A 21,840-nucleotide genomic window follows, 5' to 3' on the forward strand; every position below is an offset into this window, starting at 1 on the left:
ACTTTCATCAGCGTCCACGTTTCCGCAACTCAAGGCTCCGTACCTTGTGCATCAGACTCTTAATACTAGATAGAACATGCGAAAAATCAGATTGGGCCAGCGGTACCAGTTTCTCCTCCAAACGGGAGATTCATTATTTTCTCTATCGACTGAGGCTTGATGAAGTTCATTTTATCGTAAATGAAAAGAAAAACTTTGTTCTACTCCAGCAATTTATTTTCACGTACCCGCCATCACCTGGTAAAGGACGCCGCTGCTTCGAAACTAGTTGTATCAGAAAATAAATTGGTGGAGTATAAAAATGTTTTTCTTTTCATTCACGGTTTAATTGTTTATTTACCTTCATCACCTCAAAAGCAGCACGCTTGCGGCCTTTAACGGGAGAAGTTACCTAAAAACCACGTAGGAGGATTAGAAACACCCATGCTTAAGAAAGGGACAACTTACCAAGGTGGGCTCGAACTCGTGACTTTCTCAATGGAAAGCGAGGACTTTGCCCCTTCAACACCGAGTCCGGCATGATATTCTGAAATTTCCGTCAGCGTTCAGATGTGCGCCGATTCCAAAGCTCCAGGAAAGGAAAAGTTGGTTTAAAAAAAATCGCGGCACCGTGGTCCAATACCGACTCGGATCTAAAATTAGCCTCATTACACGACTCGTGGGATCTTGTGAGCACGTAATAACAAGATCTCGTCGCACCCATTGATCCTTCGACAGCGCGGGGAGGGCACACGTCTCGTACAAGAGTTTACGATTCTCGGCATCTCTGGGTTCCCCAGCGCTACGGCTTTTTTTATTATATTTTTCGCTCCTCACGCCAGACTCCAAGCCTCAAAAGCTCATCAAGGCGTATCGCATTTCCGCATCCCAGATGGTCTCGTTCAAAGATTCTTGCCAACTCTTTCTTCCCGTGGATGAATACAAACGCCACGTCTGGAGGGAGAAATACGTTATTCTGCGAGCTTTTCACATCGATTTTTGTCCGATGCGATGGTGATGTACCAGTTTATCATCATGACCGGAATAACCTCATCATATGATGTCAACATAGTTTCCTGGTCAAAAACATATACTTTCGTTGTCATAATGAAAGTATTATACATAAAAGTAGTGTCTTGGAGTTAAGTTCTTGGAAATTTTTAAATGCAACTTTTGCAAACGTTTCGGAATGGAAATGATTATATAATTTGGATAATGCATACTGTTTAACTGGATGCTGGATTTATTTTCCCCGGCCAGCGGCCCAAACTCGTATCCTAATCGAACTTCACTGCCTGCGGAGAAGAATAGTTTTCTTACCAACGTTAGAATCTCTAGAAGCGCTATCATAAAAGAATGGTGTGGTTTTGAATATAGTTTAAATCAAGGGCCTTCAACCCGCGGCCCGCCGGCAAATTTCTTGCGGCTCCTAGAGGCTAAAGAAATTATTGCACCGTTCCAAACAATATATAATATCGACACACTCGTAAAAAATAAAAACATATTAAAAAATTGCATTGATCCATTGAAATTTTTAACCAATAAAGATTATTGCACTTTGAAACTACATTTTTTTATTTTTACGCTGTAAAGTGATGCCCCGTTCAGATTACGTTTGTCCGAGCGATCGTCCAAACGATAGTTGGCAGAACTCTAGCAGTGTGAATGCATGTCCGGACAATAGTTCACGTAGTTCCGAACGCTGCCACTTTGCGATGGTTATGCCTCATTCACATTACGATTGTTCCAGCGATTGTCGGAAATATCGTGCATTCACACGACGATTGTTAAAACCTGTGCTGCCCTCTAATGCTGACATGTAATGTGAACGGGAAATTGACGGTAAGCAAAGCTGTTGAGGTATTCAGGGTCAAGATATTAATGTGTTCAAGGTGTATTTACCGAATAATTTTTCTTCCGCCCATATTCCTCCTTCCTAGGACAAATCCATGTAAAAATTTAGAGCTTCACGAGCTTTTCGTCTTTCTCTTGTCGCATCCGTTTCCGGTCTCCCAGCGCCTAACCATCGTAAAGTAGCAACGTTTGGAACTAAGTCAACTATTGTCAGGACATGCATTCATACGGCTAGTTCGGACAACTATCGTTAGGACGATCGCTCGGACAATCGTAATGTGAACGAGGCATTAGACGCTGGGAGACAGGAAGAGGAAGCGACAAGGGACGGACGAAAAGTTCATGAAGCTCCCTTCGCTCTATTTATTTCATGGATTTGTGCAAACAAGGAAGAATATGGGCGGAATAAAAAAATATTCGCTAAATACACCTTGAACACAGTAATATCTTGACCCTGAATACCTCAACAGCTTTGCTAAACGTCAAACTCTCGTTCACTTTCGATGTCAGCACTAGAAGGCAGCACAGATTTTAACCATCGCTGTTTGAATGCATAATAGCTCCAACGATTATAACAATAATAATTTCGTCTTTTATTTTTCAAGCGAAATTAGGACAACATTGTCCTCTCTTACAATTAACTTGATTGACATTCACAAACATCCATGCCCTGGATGGTTGTCAATCCACACAGGCGGGATTCGAACCCGCGACCTCTAGGTTAGCAGTAGGGGACTTTACTCCGGCGCCACCGAGATTCGAACAATCGTAATCTGAACGAGGTATGACGTACAGTATTCGATTCGATAATCGATTTTTGGCCCTTGCATTAAAAAAACAGTTGAAGACGCCTGGTTTAATAGGTCCGATGACAAAAAATGGACGTGCTTTGTGGGGCATTAGAAAAGTGGTGGGGGGATGGCTAGCGGTTTGAGTGACATGCAGAGCGGGGAAGGGAAGCGGAGTTTTTGGCGGCTGAGGAGACGAGCGGGTGGCGGGAGATATTGGTGGGAGGTCCCGCAGTTGGGACGCACGGAGTCGACACGGGAAAAACCACGCAGCCGTGTTTACTCTGGCTCGTTTCCACGCTGCACGCCCCCACGTTAAGACCTAGAACATATTGCATGTGAGGCAAGGGCGATATCTGGGGAATTTGACGGGCCAGCATCCGTGCGCGCCAACATAAAGCATTTGTCGAAAGCACCGAGGGAATGAGAGACAGCTCATTCATTGATCTGCGATTACACGGAGGATATTTAACTCGAATCCAAGACTTGAAGCTTAACTACATGGAAATCCATTTAAAATATGAACATTTATTCATATATTTTTATTTTGTTTTAAATTCAATAGAAACATTGATGAGAATATTGAAGTTAACTGATAAATATGGTTTCAACTATTGTTGTAGGGCAGATCTTTAATCACTGTGTACTAAATATAATATATTAACTGTTAATAAAATGCTGAATGGCTCATTATTATAGAGAACTATTTCAAAAAAGAGCACAAAAATCAATATATTAATACACATTCTATGGGTAAACGTAACATTGAAAAAAATAATAAAAAATAAGAATCGTTGCTTACCAAATATTTAAATTAAAATACATAATACCTATTAGCATAAAATTTATGATTTATTTTGCAATGATGGAGAGCATATTAAGATATGGAATCACTTTCTGGGAAATGGAGTCAAATACTCTGTTTAACACAATTGTAAAGAAACGAAAGAGAATATTGAAGTTAATTTATAGATATAGTTTCAGCTCTTGTTGTAATAGTGACCTTAAATCGCTGTGTACTAAATATAATATATTAACTATGAATAAAATCCTGAGTTGGCTCATTATTATAGAGAACTATTCCAAAAAAGAGCACACAATTCAATGTAATAATATACATTCTATAGGTAAACGTAACAGTCATTTCTTGAAAACGTATCTTTACAATAGCATGTACGGCAAAAGGTTGCTGAAGTATGTTGCACCTCATACCTTTAATTGTATGCCAAAAGCTCTACGTAATATAAAACCTTTGGCCCAAATTACAAGAAAAGTGAAAGAATGGTTAATTAGTGAAACTATAAACTTGTAATTACTGTAATTAATCTGAAATGTACAAATTATATTAAATTCTCATATTTTGGTTTCAAAGTTCCTATTACTTTTTGTGTACTATTATTGACTTTTATGTTTACGAATTTTAAACTTGAAATGTAATATAAACGCTCTGCTTTTAATGTTGCCACTATGTAGGATAAATGGAACCTTAAGACAAGCCATATGGCTTAGAAGGACCAAGTTCGTATATGCTAATTAAGGCAATCAATATATGCAAAATGTTTATTTGAATATTTCATTTTATTTATATATTTGAACGCCCTTTTACACTTAGCATAACCAATACATTTATAATGTGGCCGTGTACCCTCGCAACTCCCTAAAACACAAATGTTTAATAAATGTTAAATAAAAGAAACGGTAAATTTTGAATATTTTCCACGAAGTATCCATCTTTATAGCACAAATAATTTCAACGCTACGGTATCGTTATCGTTTGGCAAAGATGCCGCTGCGGTATTGGACATCATACACGACAATGACATCATCATTTCATTCTTTTTAGTATTTTAATCAAGATGGCATATATTTTTGGAATGTATCCAGTTCTGAGGGATCATATGATTAAAACATGCATCCAGAGGAATTTCTTAAATACCTGGCCCTTAACTCCTTTCCTTTCTATAGGTAGGTAGGATAGGTTCTAGGTCTGTAAGTGTTACATTGGTGAGTACCCGAGTGGCTCGAAAAGTAAACGAGTATAAAGCCATGTTTCTAAGATCATCCGTTGCAGAAAGACTTAATCCGTGAACAGTATAGAATACAAAAAAAGCTGCGCGATTCGTCAAAAACAGCTGCAGGCGTACAGAAAGTGTTACAAAGATATTAAGCGAATTAGGTTGGGAGACGCTTGAGACTCGGAGTTGGCGCGCTAGGCTTATATTGCTTGAAAAATTGAGAATAGATATATTTAAGAGCGACACGAAGAACATAATATTAGAGCCGCACTTAATTTCCAGGTCCGATAGAAGCGATAAATTGAGAGAGATATTTTGCCGAACGGATAGGCATGGGAAATCGTTTTTCCCCTGAACCATTAAGGATCTTAAGAAATGCTAGTTGAAATTTCGCTTGATGATTTGCTTTTTATACGGAAGCGACTGGTTTCCTAACACCTAAATAGTATCGTCACGCGCCTTTTTAGACAGCTTGAGGGGTAGCATGTAAATGCATAAGTAGATGAAGATGAACTATGGTGTTCTGCATTTGAAACGTGGATATAAGAATGGGAGGCATCTAACACACTCACAGCATCACAAAGATAGAAATGATGGACCGAATCTTCTAGGAGATGACGCAATAACAGTTTTGTACGTGGGTGCGGACTGGGTATGGCAAAAAAGAAACAAAAACAATGCGATAAGACTTCTGTTCGGAAGGCAGTTGTTCGTGTAAAGGGGAACCATCCCAGTGACAGGCGTACGTCATACTTCGGAGTGAGTAAGGCAAAGGGATATCCGGAAGACAGCGGGAGATTTCTTCTCAGGCCATTGCGACGGCATCCGTACGAGGTTTCAACGACGTTCCGCCTAGATAGAACAATTCAAAACAAAAAAAAACCCACATGTGGTCAGAAAAGTTACTATTTCAGGAATATTATCATTGTATATTTCTAGACCTCTCTTTTTAAACATAAATCACTCTATTTTGTCGGCCTCGGTGACGGCGGGGTAACGCTCTCGCCTGCCAAACAAGAGGTCACGGGTTCGAGTCCCGCCTGGGTAGGTTTCCCCGGTCCAGGGCATTGTTTGCGCACGTTTACTTGTTACATTTGTTGAACACTCCGGTGTAAAATGGCCAATAAGAGCTGTATCCGGTGGTTTGAAAATAAAATAAAAAATAAAAATAAAATTTGTTCGTGGATATTTTTCCGATTAATGTTGAAGCATTAAATTTTGTCACCAGGCCTCATAACCATAATTCAATAATACTAAGGTTATAATTAATAGTAGCGAGCGTAACTTTGTGGAAATCCTTTATCGTAGGAATAGATGAAATAAACACTTGGCTATTTCCTCATGGTATCCTATTGTAAATGTTTCGTTAAAGTGTAACATTTTCAAAGTGATTGTTTTGTTTAAATGTTACGCTCAAACGAAACCATGGTCGGTCACAAAAGAGTACCATGAGGAAATAGCCAACTTTTTATTTAATCTATTCCTATGAATCCTATGATTGGTTTGGCGAAGCTCTCCATTCCGCTCTCCTATCTGCTAGCCTTTTTATAGTGATGCATTGAAATGAAAAGTAGTTGCGCTTTTCCGCAACAATTTAACGCGTCATACGTAAAAGTTGAGGTACCTTACGTTTCAATATGTAGAAATTTATATTATGATTATGGCATTCAATTGCTAATTTGAAAATAAATGCAAAACGTCAAAATAAACACACCAGTAGCTTCACTTCAGTAGTTTAATCATTGAACTAACCGAGATCAGTTTAAAGTGCAATGAACTTGAATTAGTTTTGACAGATAGACCTGGAAATGGCCATAGGTGTCGAAACCGTGGCCACTTCATTTACTAAAATATTAGCGAGGAAAATTTATCAGTTTTTCAACGCTAACGTTATCCGTCGGTTCCCAAGGCGAGTAGTCAAGGCGAAGTTTTCTCTTAATCACCCAAGTGCCCATAAAGATCTTCGACCGGTTGTAAACCCAAGAAAACTTGAAAATGTGTGTGAAAGAAATCCATGCATCCCTCTAGCTAAAGAATACCAGTGAAGTACCTTCCCTGAGCGTAGCTACGATGCATGGCTTCAGATAGCGATACATGAATATCCAACTGGGTCAAATTTCTAGCATTTACCGAATGTGAATTACTTATCATGCAAAGAAAATTTTCCATTCCAAGGGTTAAATTATGATCGACAGGCTTCGTAAAGAGAATAACGCTAACAGTAAACTGCCGGAAAGGAATGCTGAGACATTCCACTGAAGTTGATAGCTGAGGAAAAGAAGCATCTTTATTAAGAAATATAAACGAGAATATAAGGTACCTACCGATGCGAACTGCATTTGACTGAAATTCAAGGAGTTAACTTTGCAGCGCTACCGACTTCATTTCCCATTACGTGATACTAACTTGGGAAGAATGTATGTAACCGAGAGAAAATCATGTGTGGTGGAATGATGGGCATTTGCTAGGAATTACAGTCGCGGTGGACGTTATGCCTCAGGCAAATGAACCCGGATGTGTTCACCAAAATCTCTTAATATACGAATGAAATAGTCTCTGTCCACATGAAATAGTCTGACGACATACTGCTGCAAAGGAAAAAAGTCGATGTAACCCAAAAGTGCCTCGAATATGCTTTTGACGCGTGAAATTACAATGATAAGTTTAATCTGATAATGATTTGCCATAGTACTAATTTCTTAAGCTTTTTGTCAGAGAAAGTTTTCGTATTGAATAAAATTAAAATGTAATATAATGTTCTTCTACGCACGTAATGCGATTCCACTAAAAGATGCAGGGAAAATTTGTGTGCACGTCAATTGCATCTTCGTCAGATGAAATGCGTTGAGTAATAAACACCATAAGGAAAAGGATTTATTTACGAACAACCTAGTCGTCACATTTTTATATTATTATTGCCAACGTTATTATGTAAATATTAAGAAAGATATTTCAATTACATTTTTCTCTTTTCATTAACATATTTTTCTGCAAAGAGTGTAGATTACATTCTCTGTTTTTTATTTAGCACGTCACAGAGTGGAATCTATATATGTGCGAAAAATCCACAGAGAAAAAATCATTCGCCTTGACCGGGATGAATGACGCCTCGGTAGCTTAACTGGCTAAAGCACTCGGCCGGAAATCGAGGGATCCGGGTTCGCATCCCGGTCAAGGCGAATGATTTTTCTCTGTGGATTTTTCGCACAATTGTGCATTGCGGGTGACTCCCGTAAAAGTTATCACCGTGGCTAGTCCCGGTATACTTAAATTCGGAATCTATATAGTTCAAAAATACTTATTAAATACTTGGTAGTAAGTATATAGAGTAAAAGTACTGAAATACTGATAAAATAAAGACTTCAAGTATAAATTAAGAGATGTCATTATATTTATCTCTTTCCCTTGGCATATTCTTCTGCAAAGAGTCATTTAATTGGTTCTAAAGAAAGAGTACGCAACAGAATCGAATGTGTGTGGTTCCAAAATACAGCTTAAATACTCTGTTAGTAGAAATGGAGTATGAAAGGTTACAGCAAAATGGAAAGCACGGTTCACAGCGCGTATATTACAAGACAAATGAGTTTCCTCATTCTCCAGCGAAGGTGAAGGGTAGTTCACATAACGAGGAGCAACACGTGATGCGTAACCCTATAGATGAAAGCGGTGCGTATGATATCTTCGTCCATTTTCGAAATTTATAGACTAGCTGCATTAAAATACCCATTTAGGTCACGATTCATTCCAGAGAAACGGTAAACCTAACGAAGGTATTGCATGACGGAAACATATACCATCACTCGGATATATTTTATATCGAAATATGGTGTCCCGTAATTTTCCACACAGAAGAAAGTTAACAAAAAGAACACTCGAAGAAAAGCCTACCAGGATCTCTGACTGCAGTGATCGGTAATCTTGCTTGTTATGTGGCCACCGAAACAATTTGCTTTGACCCATAATGACTACTAATAGTAATAATTAAAAGTGACTAAAAATAGTAATAATTCAAACAGCTGTAGTAATTTTCCAAGCTTTTTTTTTAATTTCTCGACCGGTTTCAAAGCTTACTCATCATTTTCAAGAGCTGTCTATTGATAATAAAGGAATCAAGGAGTGGGATGACCTACCTGAAGTTATTTTTAAGATCTTCCCTGTAAATGCGAAAATTTTTAGGAAGAAGTGCGCATCATTCATTGATTAATTACATAGTAAAGGGAGAGTGTGAAATTGGGTCAATGTTCATTTTTTTAACTGTATTATATTAGAATTAACGTATTTAATGGATTGTTTGAAACTGGTTTATTGGGACAATGTTAAATTCTTATTTGTATGAGATTAGAATTAGTGTATTATTTTTACCATGGATATCTATTCTGTTTCTAAACTTGTATCAGATAGATAGAAACTTGGTATGTACACATTTTTTATTCATGTACATCTAATGCTGCCACCAGGCAATAGCCTTCTTACAGCGATGTGTAATAATAATAATGATTATGTTGATGATTAAAATGATGTGTAAGCATTGAAACCGGCCGAGAAAATATAAAAAAGTGTGGAAAATTATTACACCCTTTTGAATTATTACTATCCATGAACTTTCTCAAAGTCAACTCGTCGACAATCAATCTGACTACTAAATACTTTTACACGAGAAAGTACCGGTGAAAAAGTACCGGCTACGAGAGGCCACGCTTTACATTTAAGTAATCACTTAAAATATAAATTTAGGAACCGTATTCGGCTCATTTATTTTCTACACTCATGTGAGAAGAAAAGGTAAGATACCATGATAGTCTGGCTCTACAATAGGCCCCTACTCACCTATTTGTTTCAGCTGGAAATCACATTCACGAAAATATTCCCGCCCAGACCGAAGCTAAAAATATCAAAGAGAGATAAATATCGAAAATCAATGTTATTCATTGAATATAATGGTAAATATTGTCTCTCATTGGTCGAGAAAACGCTACATAGTGATAAAAATCGCACTTTTATTTAATGTTCCGCCAGATTCTTTGAAAAGTTTACCTCATTTTTGCAATCAAAGGTTCGTTTCAAAAGTGGCTGAAATCTAAAATGACTGGGTACAATTAAAACTTTTTCGGAGTAGGAAAATTGAAAAAAAAATACTCAGAAGTACTTGGCAGTCAGTCAATGGGAGGAGTTAATTCATGTTTAATTGCAGATTTAATTGTTTATACCACTAAAATTGATGGATTTGCTGTATGCACTGCTCTCTGCTAACTTCGAAACCAATGAGTCAATTGAAAATTGATTTGTACTGTTGTGAGCCGTACTATTTAAGTAGTGGTATGGTAAGTAAAAGATAAGCAGCAGGATTGCTATGTGACCTTGGACGCAGGGGATATCGACACTATAAGGGAATATGATGAAAACTACACGATTGTAGTCAATGGTTGCAACTTGAGGACTTGTGAGCACGTGTCAATTCACTCCCATCTGGCGGATTTAGAGGGGGGATTTAGGGGGGGCACTTGCCTCCCCAAGCCGCTTAAAAAATTGATAAGATTTTGAATACGGTTACCATTACGTTCGCTTTGTTTCCTGAATTTCGAATCTTCACTCATTATTTTCATATTAATAACATTCGTATTAAAACAAAGAAAATATTTCATACTGTAATTGTTGTAATATACTTGTAATTTAAAATATTTGAAGACTGTTTGACTGTCAGACCTTCTTTTCCCCCCAGAAAAAAGTCCTAGGTCCGTCCTTGCCCATCTGTGTGGTCGAAGACTTCAACACAAAACAGTAGATCAATAAAAACAATAGACGACCGCACAGTCGTTCCATTTCCCATTCCTAGACTCCCTATCTGTTCCTATAGATTCTGAAGCCTTTCTCCCCCAACCATTCGCTTATCGCCACCCTCATGACGAGGATATAAACGGGTGTCACTCAAGGGGCCGAGTTAACTGTGAGTAAACAGTTTACTACGGCTGTCGAGAGCGGAGAGTATTTCAAATTGTGGTGCTCGCATCCATTTCCCTTCCGGGTTTTACAAACCCTCTTTCCCTTAGCTCCAAACTATCCAAGAAACAACGATCAAGGCTCACTCCCGGGGGCATCTACTTGGGGAGTCGCGCCGTGGGTGGTCGGCGAGCCTTCTTAACACTAGAACCGCAGTATGCATCAATATGACCCCTTTCCATTATATTAAAAATAAAAAAAATCATGAGAATCGCAAAAATAGTCCTGAAAAAGGCATAAAAATATACCGAAACGTTTGCCAATTTTTTTTTTTAATTTGAGCAGGTTGAGCAGTTCAACTATTTAGGCAGTACGTTATAGGAAGACGGTTACAGTAGTTAGGACATTAGGAAGAGAATTGCATTAGCAAAGAAGGCGTTCATGAACAGGAAGAAGCTTCTGAGAAGATCTTTATGTAAGAGTTTAAAGAAAAGGTTAGTGAAGAGTTGGATCTGGAGTGTAAGGCTCTACGGTGTGGAAACGTGGACATTGAGTAGAGAAGACGAGAGAAGATTGGAGGCATTCGAGATGTGGGTATGGAGAAGAATGGAGAAGGTGAAATGGACGGAGAGAAAAAGGAACGACGAAGTGCTGGATGTGGTTGGCCAGGAGAGGCAGCTTTTAGATAAGGTACGAAGGAGACAATGTATGGATGGAGCGAATACTTAGCGGGGAGGGGATGCTGAGAACGGTGTTAGAGGGTAGAATGTCAGGGAAACGAGGGAGGGGAAGGAAAAGAATAGGATTTTTAGATAGATTGAAGGGGAGTAGGCCTAACAGTGAATTGAAAAAGGCAGCGCTGGAAGGAAAGGGAGGCTCCCATATCACTTCTTTAGTACTCCATGGAAACCTACCTTAATCGGTGGAATACTATAATAATAATAAATCCTTTGTTTCTACACTCCATGACACAAATCAGCATTATACTTATAAATTGAAGAAAGAGTCCCCCAAGAAAAACGTGGAGATAAGGCACTTGGAACAGATCAAGAATGACGCTAAGAAGTCGAACATCAATAAAGTTATGGAACTAGCGAGGGTAAGGGAAAAATTGATCTGTGGTCCATCTATCTTAGGATTATATTACTATAATAATGATGATAAATATCTTTGCTCATCTTGATAGTTTTATCCTCGTTTAACCACTGTATCAGTAACTGTACAATGATAACCTTTTCAGGCGGAAGATTCATTTACACCAGTCTTCTAAATTTTTAATTTTGCAGGGAAAAACGCGATTAATGCGAATCAGACAGAAACTGCAATCAATACAATTCAAGGAAATTCATAAAACGAAAACGTAAATATCACTATAATATCGAGCAATCTACATTGACTACCAGCTCCAGTATAACAGAATACAGCTACAGCAGCCATCAAATTTAATTCTAACAACGCCGAGATAAATGAACTGGAATATTTTATGTCCACTCAGTCAAAGATGTGCAAAGATTTCACTAAAGTCACATCCAATACGTCTGCAAGGTTATGGTTCACATTTTTACGAATAAAAATGATTGGTTTAATCGGCCCAGGTTCGAGGAACTTAAGTCAAGAAAATATAAGAATGAAATTTGGAAAAATACACTTTTATCGATGTTTTACGCGAGGCCGACCAGTGTAGCTAATAATGTTCCCATATTATGAATATATGGGCATTAAATAAATTATTCCCGCATAATAATATCTTAAGTGTACTTAAAAAAACTTAAAAAGGTACTATTTTAACGGAATATGAAGCGAGAAGGAAGCACGAATTAAGTTATAACACGATTCCATACGAATTCTTCTGCAATAATCACGAAAACATAAACGGAAGAAAAGGCATAATAGAGGACACGTCCTACGGCATGGATAATGTGTACACATAAGGACAGCGATATTGAGTATGTTATTAGAAATTTACTTTCCTCGAAATTGGTAGGTCATACGATCTTATTTCCGCTAACGCAGGGTCCGGTATGGCGTGATTTACAATGCATGGAGAGTAAACGCCAACAATGGGAAAGGTTGCCAGGGAAAAATTTTCTAAAGATAATTCATTTTCAATACCAAGTCCCCCGTGCATTTTTAGAGATGTTCTCAAACGAAAAAACGGAAAGCAATGAACGAGAGGTGGCCAATACAGGTAGGTACTTAGGTAATTACTGAGTTATTATTTATATAACGAATATTTCTAATTTATCTTGAAGGTTGGTCAATAAAAGAGTACATAAACTACTCGTCTTCGTCTCGACAGTTGCATCATCACCTTCAGGGATTTGACTCAATTGTGAAACCAGATTTATAATTTATTATAAATACTAAACCACTGCTTTTCGTGTCTTAGTTTCATAATTCATTTCCGTCCTGAGGACGACAATATGACTATCGAAACGTTGCTTATTCCCGGCGAATGTGTGTTCCCGCACGGTCTTGATTACACCGTTTTACAACATTCATTATGCCCACGTTTCAACGAAGTACCCGAGTACCTGCGGACCGAAACGTTGGTGAGGAATTAAATACTTTGAAAAAAGATTTGATGCTTTAACGGCGAATATATGGGTAAGGATTCACACCGTGTTAGGAACTCCATTTCCACCGACGTTTCAAACTACGATTCTGGACTCATCTTCAGGACTGGTAAATGTTGTTTAGAGGATATTGAACTTCTAATCGTGTAGTTATTTGCATCTTTATCATACATGTTATCATAGCAACCATAAAAATAATAACTTCACGATAAGAAAGCCAATTTTCTCGAGACGATATTCAGTAGCCCTCATGATGAACCCCGAGTCGTAGCTCGAAACGTCGGAAGAAATGGATTTTATAACCCGGTGGGATACCCGAGAACAGTTTACCCACGAGTTTATTCTTTTATAGACAAACCTATGAGAAATATTTTAAAATGCCTAATTAATTGTACACAATTTTCATTGAAATCATAAACCAAAAATACATAAAACTGAAAAGGAAGCATAAATTTGCAAATAAAGAGTTTTTTGCCTGAATTTTATTTTTTGATAACAGTATTAACTTAGTCCGGCCAAATTTTGAGATACGCGTTGTTAGAACTAAGCCATCGATATGATATGCATAGAATTGAAGAGCAAAAATGTTTTTTTCCGTATGTCTGAGGATTATCAATTACCGTAATAAGCGCTTCCATTATCTACTCATTAAATGTTGCGAAGATATCCAAGATATGTTGTAATGTGGACCTCCATTCCCACTTTTGGACATCGCTGCAACGTTGTTTTCTGGTCATTTGGATATATGACCGATATCCATACAACTTTAATTGGATTAACATGGATATTTCATAATTTTTTTTCCCCCGGCCAACAAATGCATTAAAGTTTTCTCGGGTTTCACGCCGGGTCAGGTCCTCCACATCTCCCAGCGTTTCGATGCACGAGTTGTTCATCGAAACACTGGAAGTAGACATGGAGGACCTGACCCGGTGCGAAACCCCAGAAAACTTTACTGCATTGGATATTGCACGGATGTGATATATTTAGGCCGACAATGTTGTCTGGGTGTTGTTGGGATATGGATTACTGCTTGGGTAGACTTAATATGTTGCATTATTATTTTTAGGTGGGCCTGTAGCAAAAGATTCAACCACGCAAACACCTGCAATGGCTCCGACAATTGCACCGCCAGTAGCACCTCCAGTACCACTGCGAGTACCAAGACCGGTAGTGATGACGATGGTGCAGCCAAGATGCCAGTATGGCAGTCCGTGTCCTATCAACCAATCCTACTGTCCATATGGCAGGGCAAACCATCCCACCCAATACGTCGTCCGCGCGAGCCTGGCGGACAGAATGTATCGACCCCCTAGCTCTATCTCTAGATGTCAGATGACCACCGTGCTATGCTTTACCGCCTTTCTACCACTCGTCCTCGTTTTGGTCCTCTTCTACCTCACAGTCTGGAGGACGCATTTCCTGGATGAAACAGATTGAAGACGAACATTATGTACTGTTTCGGTCGTGGTGAGCGTGTTGAGAAATTATTCGTCGATTCAAACTGATACGAAGGCACCAAAATGGATCGCTGCAACTTACCAAAATTGTAGCCATAACTTGGTGGAAATAATCCGAGGAAGAAGACGCTCTATGAAGGAACTATGCAGTGCAACATAAGATGTTTTGAGAAATTATTTGTCGGTGTAAAGCTGATATGAATGTGACAACAGTAACGAAATCCTAACCATAATTCTATATTCTTGTGTTACGTCCGTTATTTAAATTATGCATGACAATGTGTAATAATAGCAAAGGACCAAAAAAAAAGGTGAAAATTTTAGTCAAGTGGTTACATCTGGTCTTAACTCCTTTTCTTCTGCTCAATTAAAACGAAAGCAGCTATGTATTTCTACGAAATTCTATTATCACTGGTTGTATTTTTTGGAATAAAACAATTAAATCCCGCTATAAATTCGATTGTATCAATGTTAATTAGCACAATAGATTAATACCCTTATACGTAAAATCATGACAATGGTTTCGTATCATCATTTTATCAGTTATAATACCTTAAGAGTACTCTTTTGCAGCTGGAGGGCCTATAATTGTAATGCACTATCCCTCAACCAAGATAAGTACTTAAAAGGTAGGTAGTCATTGCTTGGGACAGCGCCCTGACGTGAGGTCATGTAGTTCCTTGGACGGAGTTCCCATCGAGAACAGTGTCATCTTGATCGCATGGGATGGTCTGTTCTCTTGAGGATATCGTCTATTCTCTGATACCATGAATGGCTACCTCAGTTTTAAGGAATGGCAAAGGGAAATGGACATTCAGAATATCGTTTTCCATGCATAATGCAGCCATGAGCACCATAATTTTCAGATGTATTGCTACAAAATTCTATTATCACTGATTGTATTTTGTGGAGTTAAACATGGATTACATTCGATGTGGAATACATGGAAAGTGGAATACATTTGATGTTTTCATTGTTAATGAAAACTATAAATTATTACACGCATAAATAAACCATTGTTAAAGAAAACTATAAATTATTACCCGCATAAGTAAACCCTTGAAAATGGTATAGATAGAATTCCTGCCGAGAACAGAAATAGCTGGGTCTTACGCATCATGAAATTGGGCATAGAATAATATATTAAGAAACCATTTCACAGGATAGTTACAATAGGCCTAATACAGGATAAATAGACCTCTTCTATTAGACCTTTACTAACTATCCTTACAGGATAAGAGGTCTAATTTCCTGTACGTCCAGTCTATGATACAGGAAATGGATAATGATACAGGATAAGTTAAGAACGCAGGGTGAAATGAGTCCGTGACGTGATCTCTCACTTACCTGACTTACCAGGTGTTGGAAGGGTGGCGCTCCTGGATCCAGCCGGTCTAAATCCGTGTGCAGGGCGAAGTCGGAGAGCGCCTTCCAGGGTGGTTGGTACGACTGCACCTCGATGGGGTTCATGCCCAGCGGAGACTCGTGCCGGACGGGGCTGGACGCGACCATTGGGATCCCCTGCATGCCGCCGTATCCCAACTTGCGGCCGTCCTGCCCGAAGGTGTCGCACCGCCGGCGGCGGCGGGCATCGTGTCAGTGGGTTCGCAAGGGCGGGCAGGGGAATGTGGAGAGGTTATGACAAGAATAGGATATGAATAGGACAGGGATAGATAGATAGAATACGGATAGATAGGACAAGGATAGATGAGATACGGATAGATAGATAGAATAAGGATAGATAAATAAAATACGAGAGATAGATAGGACAAGGATAGATGACACAAAGGTAGATAGAATAAGGACAGATAAATAAAATAAGAAAGATATATGGATAGAATTAGTAAGGATAGGTAAATAGAAAATGGATAGATAGATAGCATGAGGTTCGATAGATAAGGCAAGGGTAGGTAGATAGAATAAGGATCGATAGAAGACAAAATGTATGAACAGGATAAGGATGGAAGGTGGGTAGGATACAGATTGAAGATGGATAGGGAATGCAGATGAGATACGGTTAGAAGATAGATAATACAAGGGTAGAGGGTTGATAGCGTGCGGATAGATGTGGATAGCACAAGAAAAGAAGGTGAGTAGGATACAGATTGGAGGCGGGTAGGAAAAAGGTGGAATAAAGGACGATACGAACAGTAGATATACAAGAAATGGATAGAAGGTTGATAGGACGCGGATAAGACACGGATAAGTTAGAATGTGACATAATTAGGATAGACGATGGATAAGATGCGGATATAAAAAGGATAGTAATGGAAAAGAAAGAGGTTGATATAAAGGATTGTAGTTAGTGGAATAAGGATGGGTATAAAGGTTATGTAAGGAGAGAGAAAAAGAAACGGAGATGGGGTGTTCGTTAGTCGATGCTATTAAACACTTAAACTTACAATTGAACAAATTATGGATACCGGTTAAAGTTTATTTCGTCAATATTAATAATAGAAAATTATACTTTGTCATCTCTACTAAAATGACGAATTACAGTTTTAAATGGGCAATATGATATTGAAACGTTAAAAAAGTAACGTTATGCAATAAAATAAACATCTTATAGTTGAGAATCTAACATGCTTAATAAACATATATGGTGTATCATCTTAATATGATTTCTAGAGGTAAACGTGGAATATTAGTACTCTGATGACCACACCGAAAAAAGAAGACATAGAGGATAAGTTATCTTCAGTCATATCACTTCACTCCACTTCTTCTAATTCTAGCATGTTATTAATAATGAAAGAAACAGACCTTACACCCAGAAATACAAGAAACTTTTTAGACTAGTTCTACTCAAACATGCGGGAAATAAAAATTTGGAAGCGTTCTACGAGAATATAAGAGGCCAATAATGATCAAAAATAAACAAACAAAACAGCAAATGAAATGAGAGAGTGAAACAATTATTAGGCAATATTTAATAAAAGTAATGTGGAATAGTCTGCACGTTTTTCAAAATAAAAATGCAAATATTTAGGCAATTGTAACTTCGCGAATATTGAGTACGAAGCAAGGGGTCAGGGATGTTTTTCTTTTAATTTTCACACAAACCTAACAGGCATGAATCACATACTTGGGTGATGTTTTTTCAATGTTTTATCTTGGTAAATCATTGTGTTTCTAATAGCTGATGCCGTTTTATCGAAGGGTCCTGAGCTGTAAATTAGAAGCAAGCCGTGCATCAGAGGAAAACTATGATTAGATTACTCTTGGCGTTACTTAGTTGCTTTTTTTTAAGGGATTAACTCAATGAGTTGGAAGGAGTTCGTACCAAGCGGAGGTTAATGTATTGTTTTTAAAGGGGCAGAAAGCTGGATATTTCACACTTACATTTTCATAATAAACGGCACCAGAGTACACTACAAGCCGATCGAAACCTCCATCCTGCAAGATTCAAAAAACCAAATGCTAATGCAATCTCACCGCAGAAGGGAATAATAGAACAGCGGGGAGAATTGATTCAACTCTTGGGAGTATGAAATGAAAAAAAAACTTTTTAGATGACCATGATGAAATTGGTGCAGTACTCAAAGATATCAAATTTTTCTTGTTCAAGTGAAATCTGATGCAGACAATTTTTTCCAATTGAAATAAATTAAAAATAAATCAAGGTAAAAATGCATTAACAAGCACACAAAAATTAATTTAAATTAATGGAATAACAAAAAATACTGCTATGAACAACTAAAGGACATTAAATGCACATAATGAAAATAAAGGGTCCAAACAAATTTTTTTTTCCACAGAAAAGGTGTTGTGCACATGCTATTTTTCGTGATTATTTTTACCCACCGTATGCAAAGACGAATCTAGAAGAATAAAAAATTACGAATATATCAAAGGTGGATGAGACAAAATTTCGACAGCTTTCGCTATCGACGATGCCATTAAAACTTAATATGTCTCTGGCCGCCAACTATTTATTGAACTCGCTTGCCAATAAAAAAACGCAGTAGAAAAATAAATATTAAAGATTCAAACTCGGAAGCCATCGACAATAATGGCTGATCACTGACCATCTATAGATCTAGCTGAACCCAAAACAATCCTATGTACGCCGCGCTTGAGATCAATTGAACGCAAGGGCAAATCTAGGGGGAGTAAGCCATGGTTGTTCAATTTGTAGGTAAAATTTAAGCATGGAAAAGGTGAATGAAATCGACATTTTAAGGAAACTGTAACAGCTCTTTATTAGTTTTTCAAATTATTTGCTTGAAAAAATATTATTTTACTCAAATTCATTTGCAATTTTTGCTCCAAGGGGGGGGGCAGCGGCCCCTCTCCTGCCCCTCGCTGGGTACGCCCATGAGTTGAAGCCAATCCGGGATCTCAGAATAACGATCATACCATATGAATAATGAACGATTTCAATTTCTCCTGGTGAATATAATTAATGAATTCTTCTCGGTTTCTCAGCCAGAATATGAGAGAATTAACCTGGCTGAGAACTCGAGAGGAATTCATCAATACCATATGCACATTTCAAATGGGATAAGGTCCAGAATTCAAATGCGTTGAAGGGGCATTTTCAAGTGCTTAAAATGTGGTACCTAATACTTCCAGTGTTTTACAATTCAAGTAATATTTTAAATCTTGTCATGTGAGGTGAGGAAAAAAGTGAAATTTGCATGGTTTCCCGTGGATTTAAAATGAGGGTTATTCTTGAGATTACTCTCATGATGACATTGCCTTGCCTTCTATTGGGGAAGGCATTTCACCAAACCAATACATTAAGTTCAGTGTGCAACATCAACATTCATTGACAAACAACAAACCCTTGATTATCGAAGAGCTTATGACGATAATCGACAACTAACAATTTGGCACCCGATAGTTCAATCCACACGATTCCAATGGAAGTGAAAAAATCATAACCCGTTTTCGATGAATGCGATACAAATGGCCCTTCAAACAAGCCACATGCAACGCTATCCATTCGCAAAGGAATAAGTGAATACAGTAATCGGAGCGGAGAATAAAAGGAAGTTGTCCAGAGTTATTTTCCGCGTTTATTCTTAAACAGGGCGCGTGAGAGGTATTCCCAACACAGTTCAAACCTGTTTTCAACCCAGAAATACCACCCACTCGCAGCTCCTAAACCATCTAGTTATCACCAATAAACTGAGCCTCTATTTTGGTACGCCTTCCTGCTCCAAGTTCCCGCCCAACTCACGCACAACAAATAGGTCCAACGCATACTCCCTTCTTCCCTTTCGTTCCTGCATAGAGCCCAATCCCTGGACCACCTACATCCTAGGAAAAATCACGAAGAAGGCACAAATCATCTTCATCACGAAGTGTATGGAATAAAATTCTTTCCACTTTTCCGCATGAATATTTATCCTCTTCCTTCACGATGGTTAGAAATTGCTGATGTTTCGTGAATTTTAATGAATTTTTGTCCTCCGACCCCACGCCTTGTATATTGTTGAATCATTTTTTTTTTATTGTTACGTTTTCCCTTTCAGCGTGTCAAGAGTTGTGCCTACCCGGCAGGATGTGTAATCACAGAAGTTGTATGACAAGACGTAACAAACAGCAATGAGAAATTGACACAAAAAACGCGTCGGACGCAACCGAAAGTCGCAATACGGGTTTTGGGAGTACGATAAATAACTGGAGAAAATTTTATGTTAGAGACGAATGGTCAACCGGGTGATACATTCGCAGTCATACCGCAAACATGGCTCATTATTGATGGCATCGAAGAAAGGAGAAGTACTACGCACATTGCCTTACGCAGCGGAAGGCAGAAGGGGGCAGTTAACCCCTCCATAGAAGCTAAAATCGCAAAAGTCTTCAAAGAAATTAAGGACTGGTTTGAAACGAATTTTCTTCGAACCCACGAAAAATGATATTAGCATAAGAGAAGTAAGTAAAATAAAAATATTTTTTCAAGCAAATAATTTTATAAACTAATAGAGCGCTGTTATAATTTTCTTGAAGTGTTGGTTTCATTCACATTTTCTTTGCTAAAAAGCTTAACAACAATGGCGGGGTCTGGTTGGTGTGGTGGTTAGAGTATTGGCTTCCCATCATGTGAGCTCGGGTTCAAGTCCCGGCGATGGCAGAGAATTTTCAGAGACTGCCCAATCCCTGCTGAAATGTTGTGTGGCAGACATTTCAGGGACAACACTCCGCCCGTCGGATGGGACGTTAAGCCGTGGTCTCCTTGGCACCTTTTGCGATGAGCAGGCTAATGCCGACGCCGGGTTTCTCTCCACCCTTCCTTGCCTACCCTTCCCCCATGGCGCAAATGACCTCAGCTGTCGGTCGCCTCCTTCAAAAATACTATACCATCCGAAAATGACTAGCTTCCCCTATTTTTAATCCTGGGTACGTTATTGACTACGCATGTTTCATGCAATGCTTTGATTTTCTCCAGTATTTCTTGGCCCTCCAAGTTACCGCACTATTCTTTAATCTCAAGTCGTCGAGCCTTCTCCCTGACAGCTAGCAACGCCTAACCAAACCACATCACCACACCACACACCATTCCCAGACTTGGCCAGCCCATGGGAACCTATGTTTATTCTGACATCCTATAGCGTCGGCGGGCGGCCTGCCTGCCCCCTTTTTCGCAGCGGGGGCGGAGATGGCAGTGGAGGGGAGGGGGAACCGTGGGGCGGGCCACCCAAAACGCCAACCCATCCCCCTTGTTTACTCTCTCGTCTCCCTCCCTATTTTCCCATGGTGCACCTCCCCCTGCTCCCGTCAGGACCATCAATGTCGGAAGTCCAGTTCTTGGCGCAAGTCCCTCCTCGCTCCCTGAAAAAGCTCCACGGCCCATCTCCCGCCCACACCACAAACCGCACACTACTTATGAAAGAATGGAGATAAAACGAGGGGACACTGCGTGGCATTGTGCCATGGGAACGATAATTCAGACGTGAAATCGCAGTTTTATTCGTGAATTCCGAATGTGAATGTATAAAACACTAATTTCATAACGAATGGACGCCCAAGATTGTATTATAATACTAAATTAAAGTGGCATTTGCATAAAAGACGTATATTTAAAGAAGCTTTGTTCCCAATTAAATTTTTTGAGCCTAAAGATAAAAAAAAATTATCTCAACCACGGGTCAATATCTAAATTTCAATTAAAAAAAAAAAGAGAAACGTGCAGTTCGTTATCTCAATATTATCAATAACAACATCGTTTTCCATTGCTTTATACTAGTTTGGGAACTGAATTAGACCTACGAAAGGCAATAAA

At 38.7% G+C, this 21,840-nt stretch overlaps 2 protein-coding genes across 4 annotated transcripts in view; one reads left to right on the plus strand and one right to left on the minus strand.

Moving 5' to 3' along the window:
- Window positions 1-21,840, minus strand: part of LOC124169159 (insulin gene enhancer protein ISL-1) — a 420,525-nt gene that overhangs the window by 31,878 nt on the left and 366,807 nt on the right. For 2 of the 3 annotated variants that reach the window (XM_046547670.1, XM_046547667.1), the window contains 2 exons: window positions 17,952-18,005; window positions 15,957-16,163 (listed from right to left, as the gene is read on the minus strand). In XM_046547670.1, coding sequence (XP_046403626.1) covers window positions 15,957-16,163; window positions 17,952-18,005 — 261 coding nt within the window. The remainder of the gene's footprint in view (window positions 1-15,956; window positions 16,164-17,951; window positions 18,006-21,840) is intronic. The other variant, XM_046547668.1, reaches the window with a different exon arrangement.
- On the plus strand, window positions 12,658-15,064 carry LOC124169160. Its single transcript, XM_046547671.1, has 2 exons — window positions 12,658-12,761; window positions 14,219-15,064. The coding sequence occupies exons 1-2, from the start codon at window positions 12,710-12,712 to the stop codon at window positions 14,587-14,589; spliced, it is 423 nt and encodes a 140-aa protein (XP_046403627.1). The 5' UTR covers window positions 12,658-12,709; the 3' UTR covers window positions 14,590-15,064.

The sequence above is a fragment of the Ischnura elegans genome, chromosome 12, assembly GCF_921293095.1.
Source record: "Ischnura elegans chromosome 12, ioIscEleg1.1, whole genome shotgun sequence".
Lineage (NCBI taxonomy): Eukaryota > Metazoa > Arthropoda > Insecta > Odonata > Coenagrionidae > Ischnura > Ischnura elegans.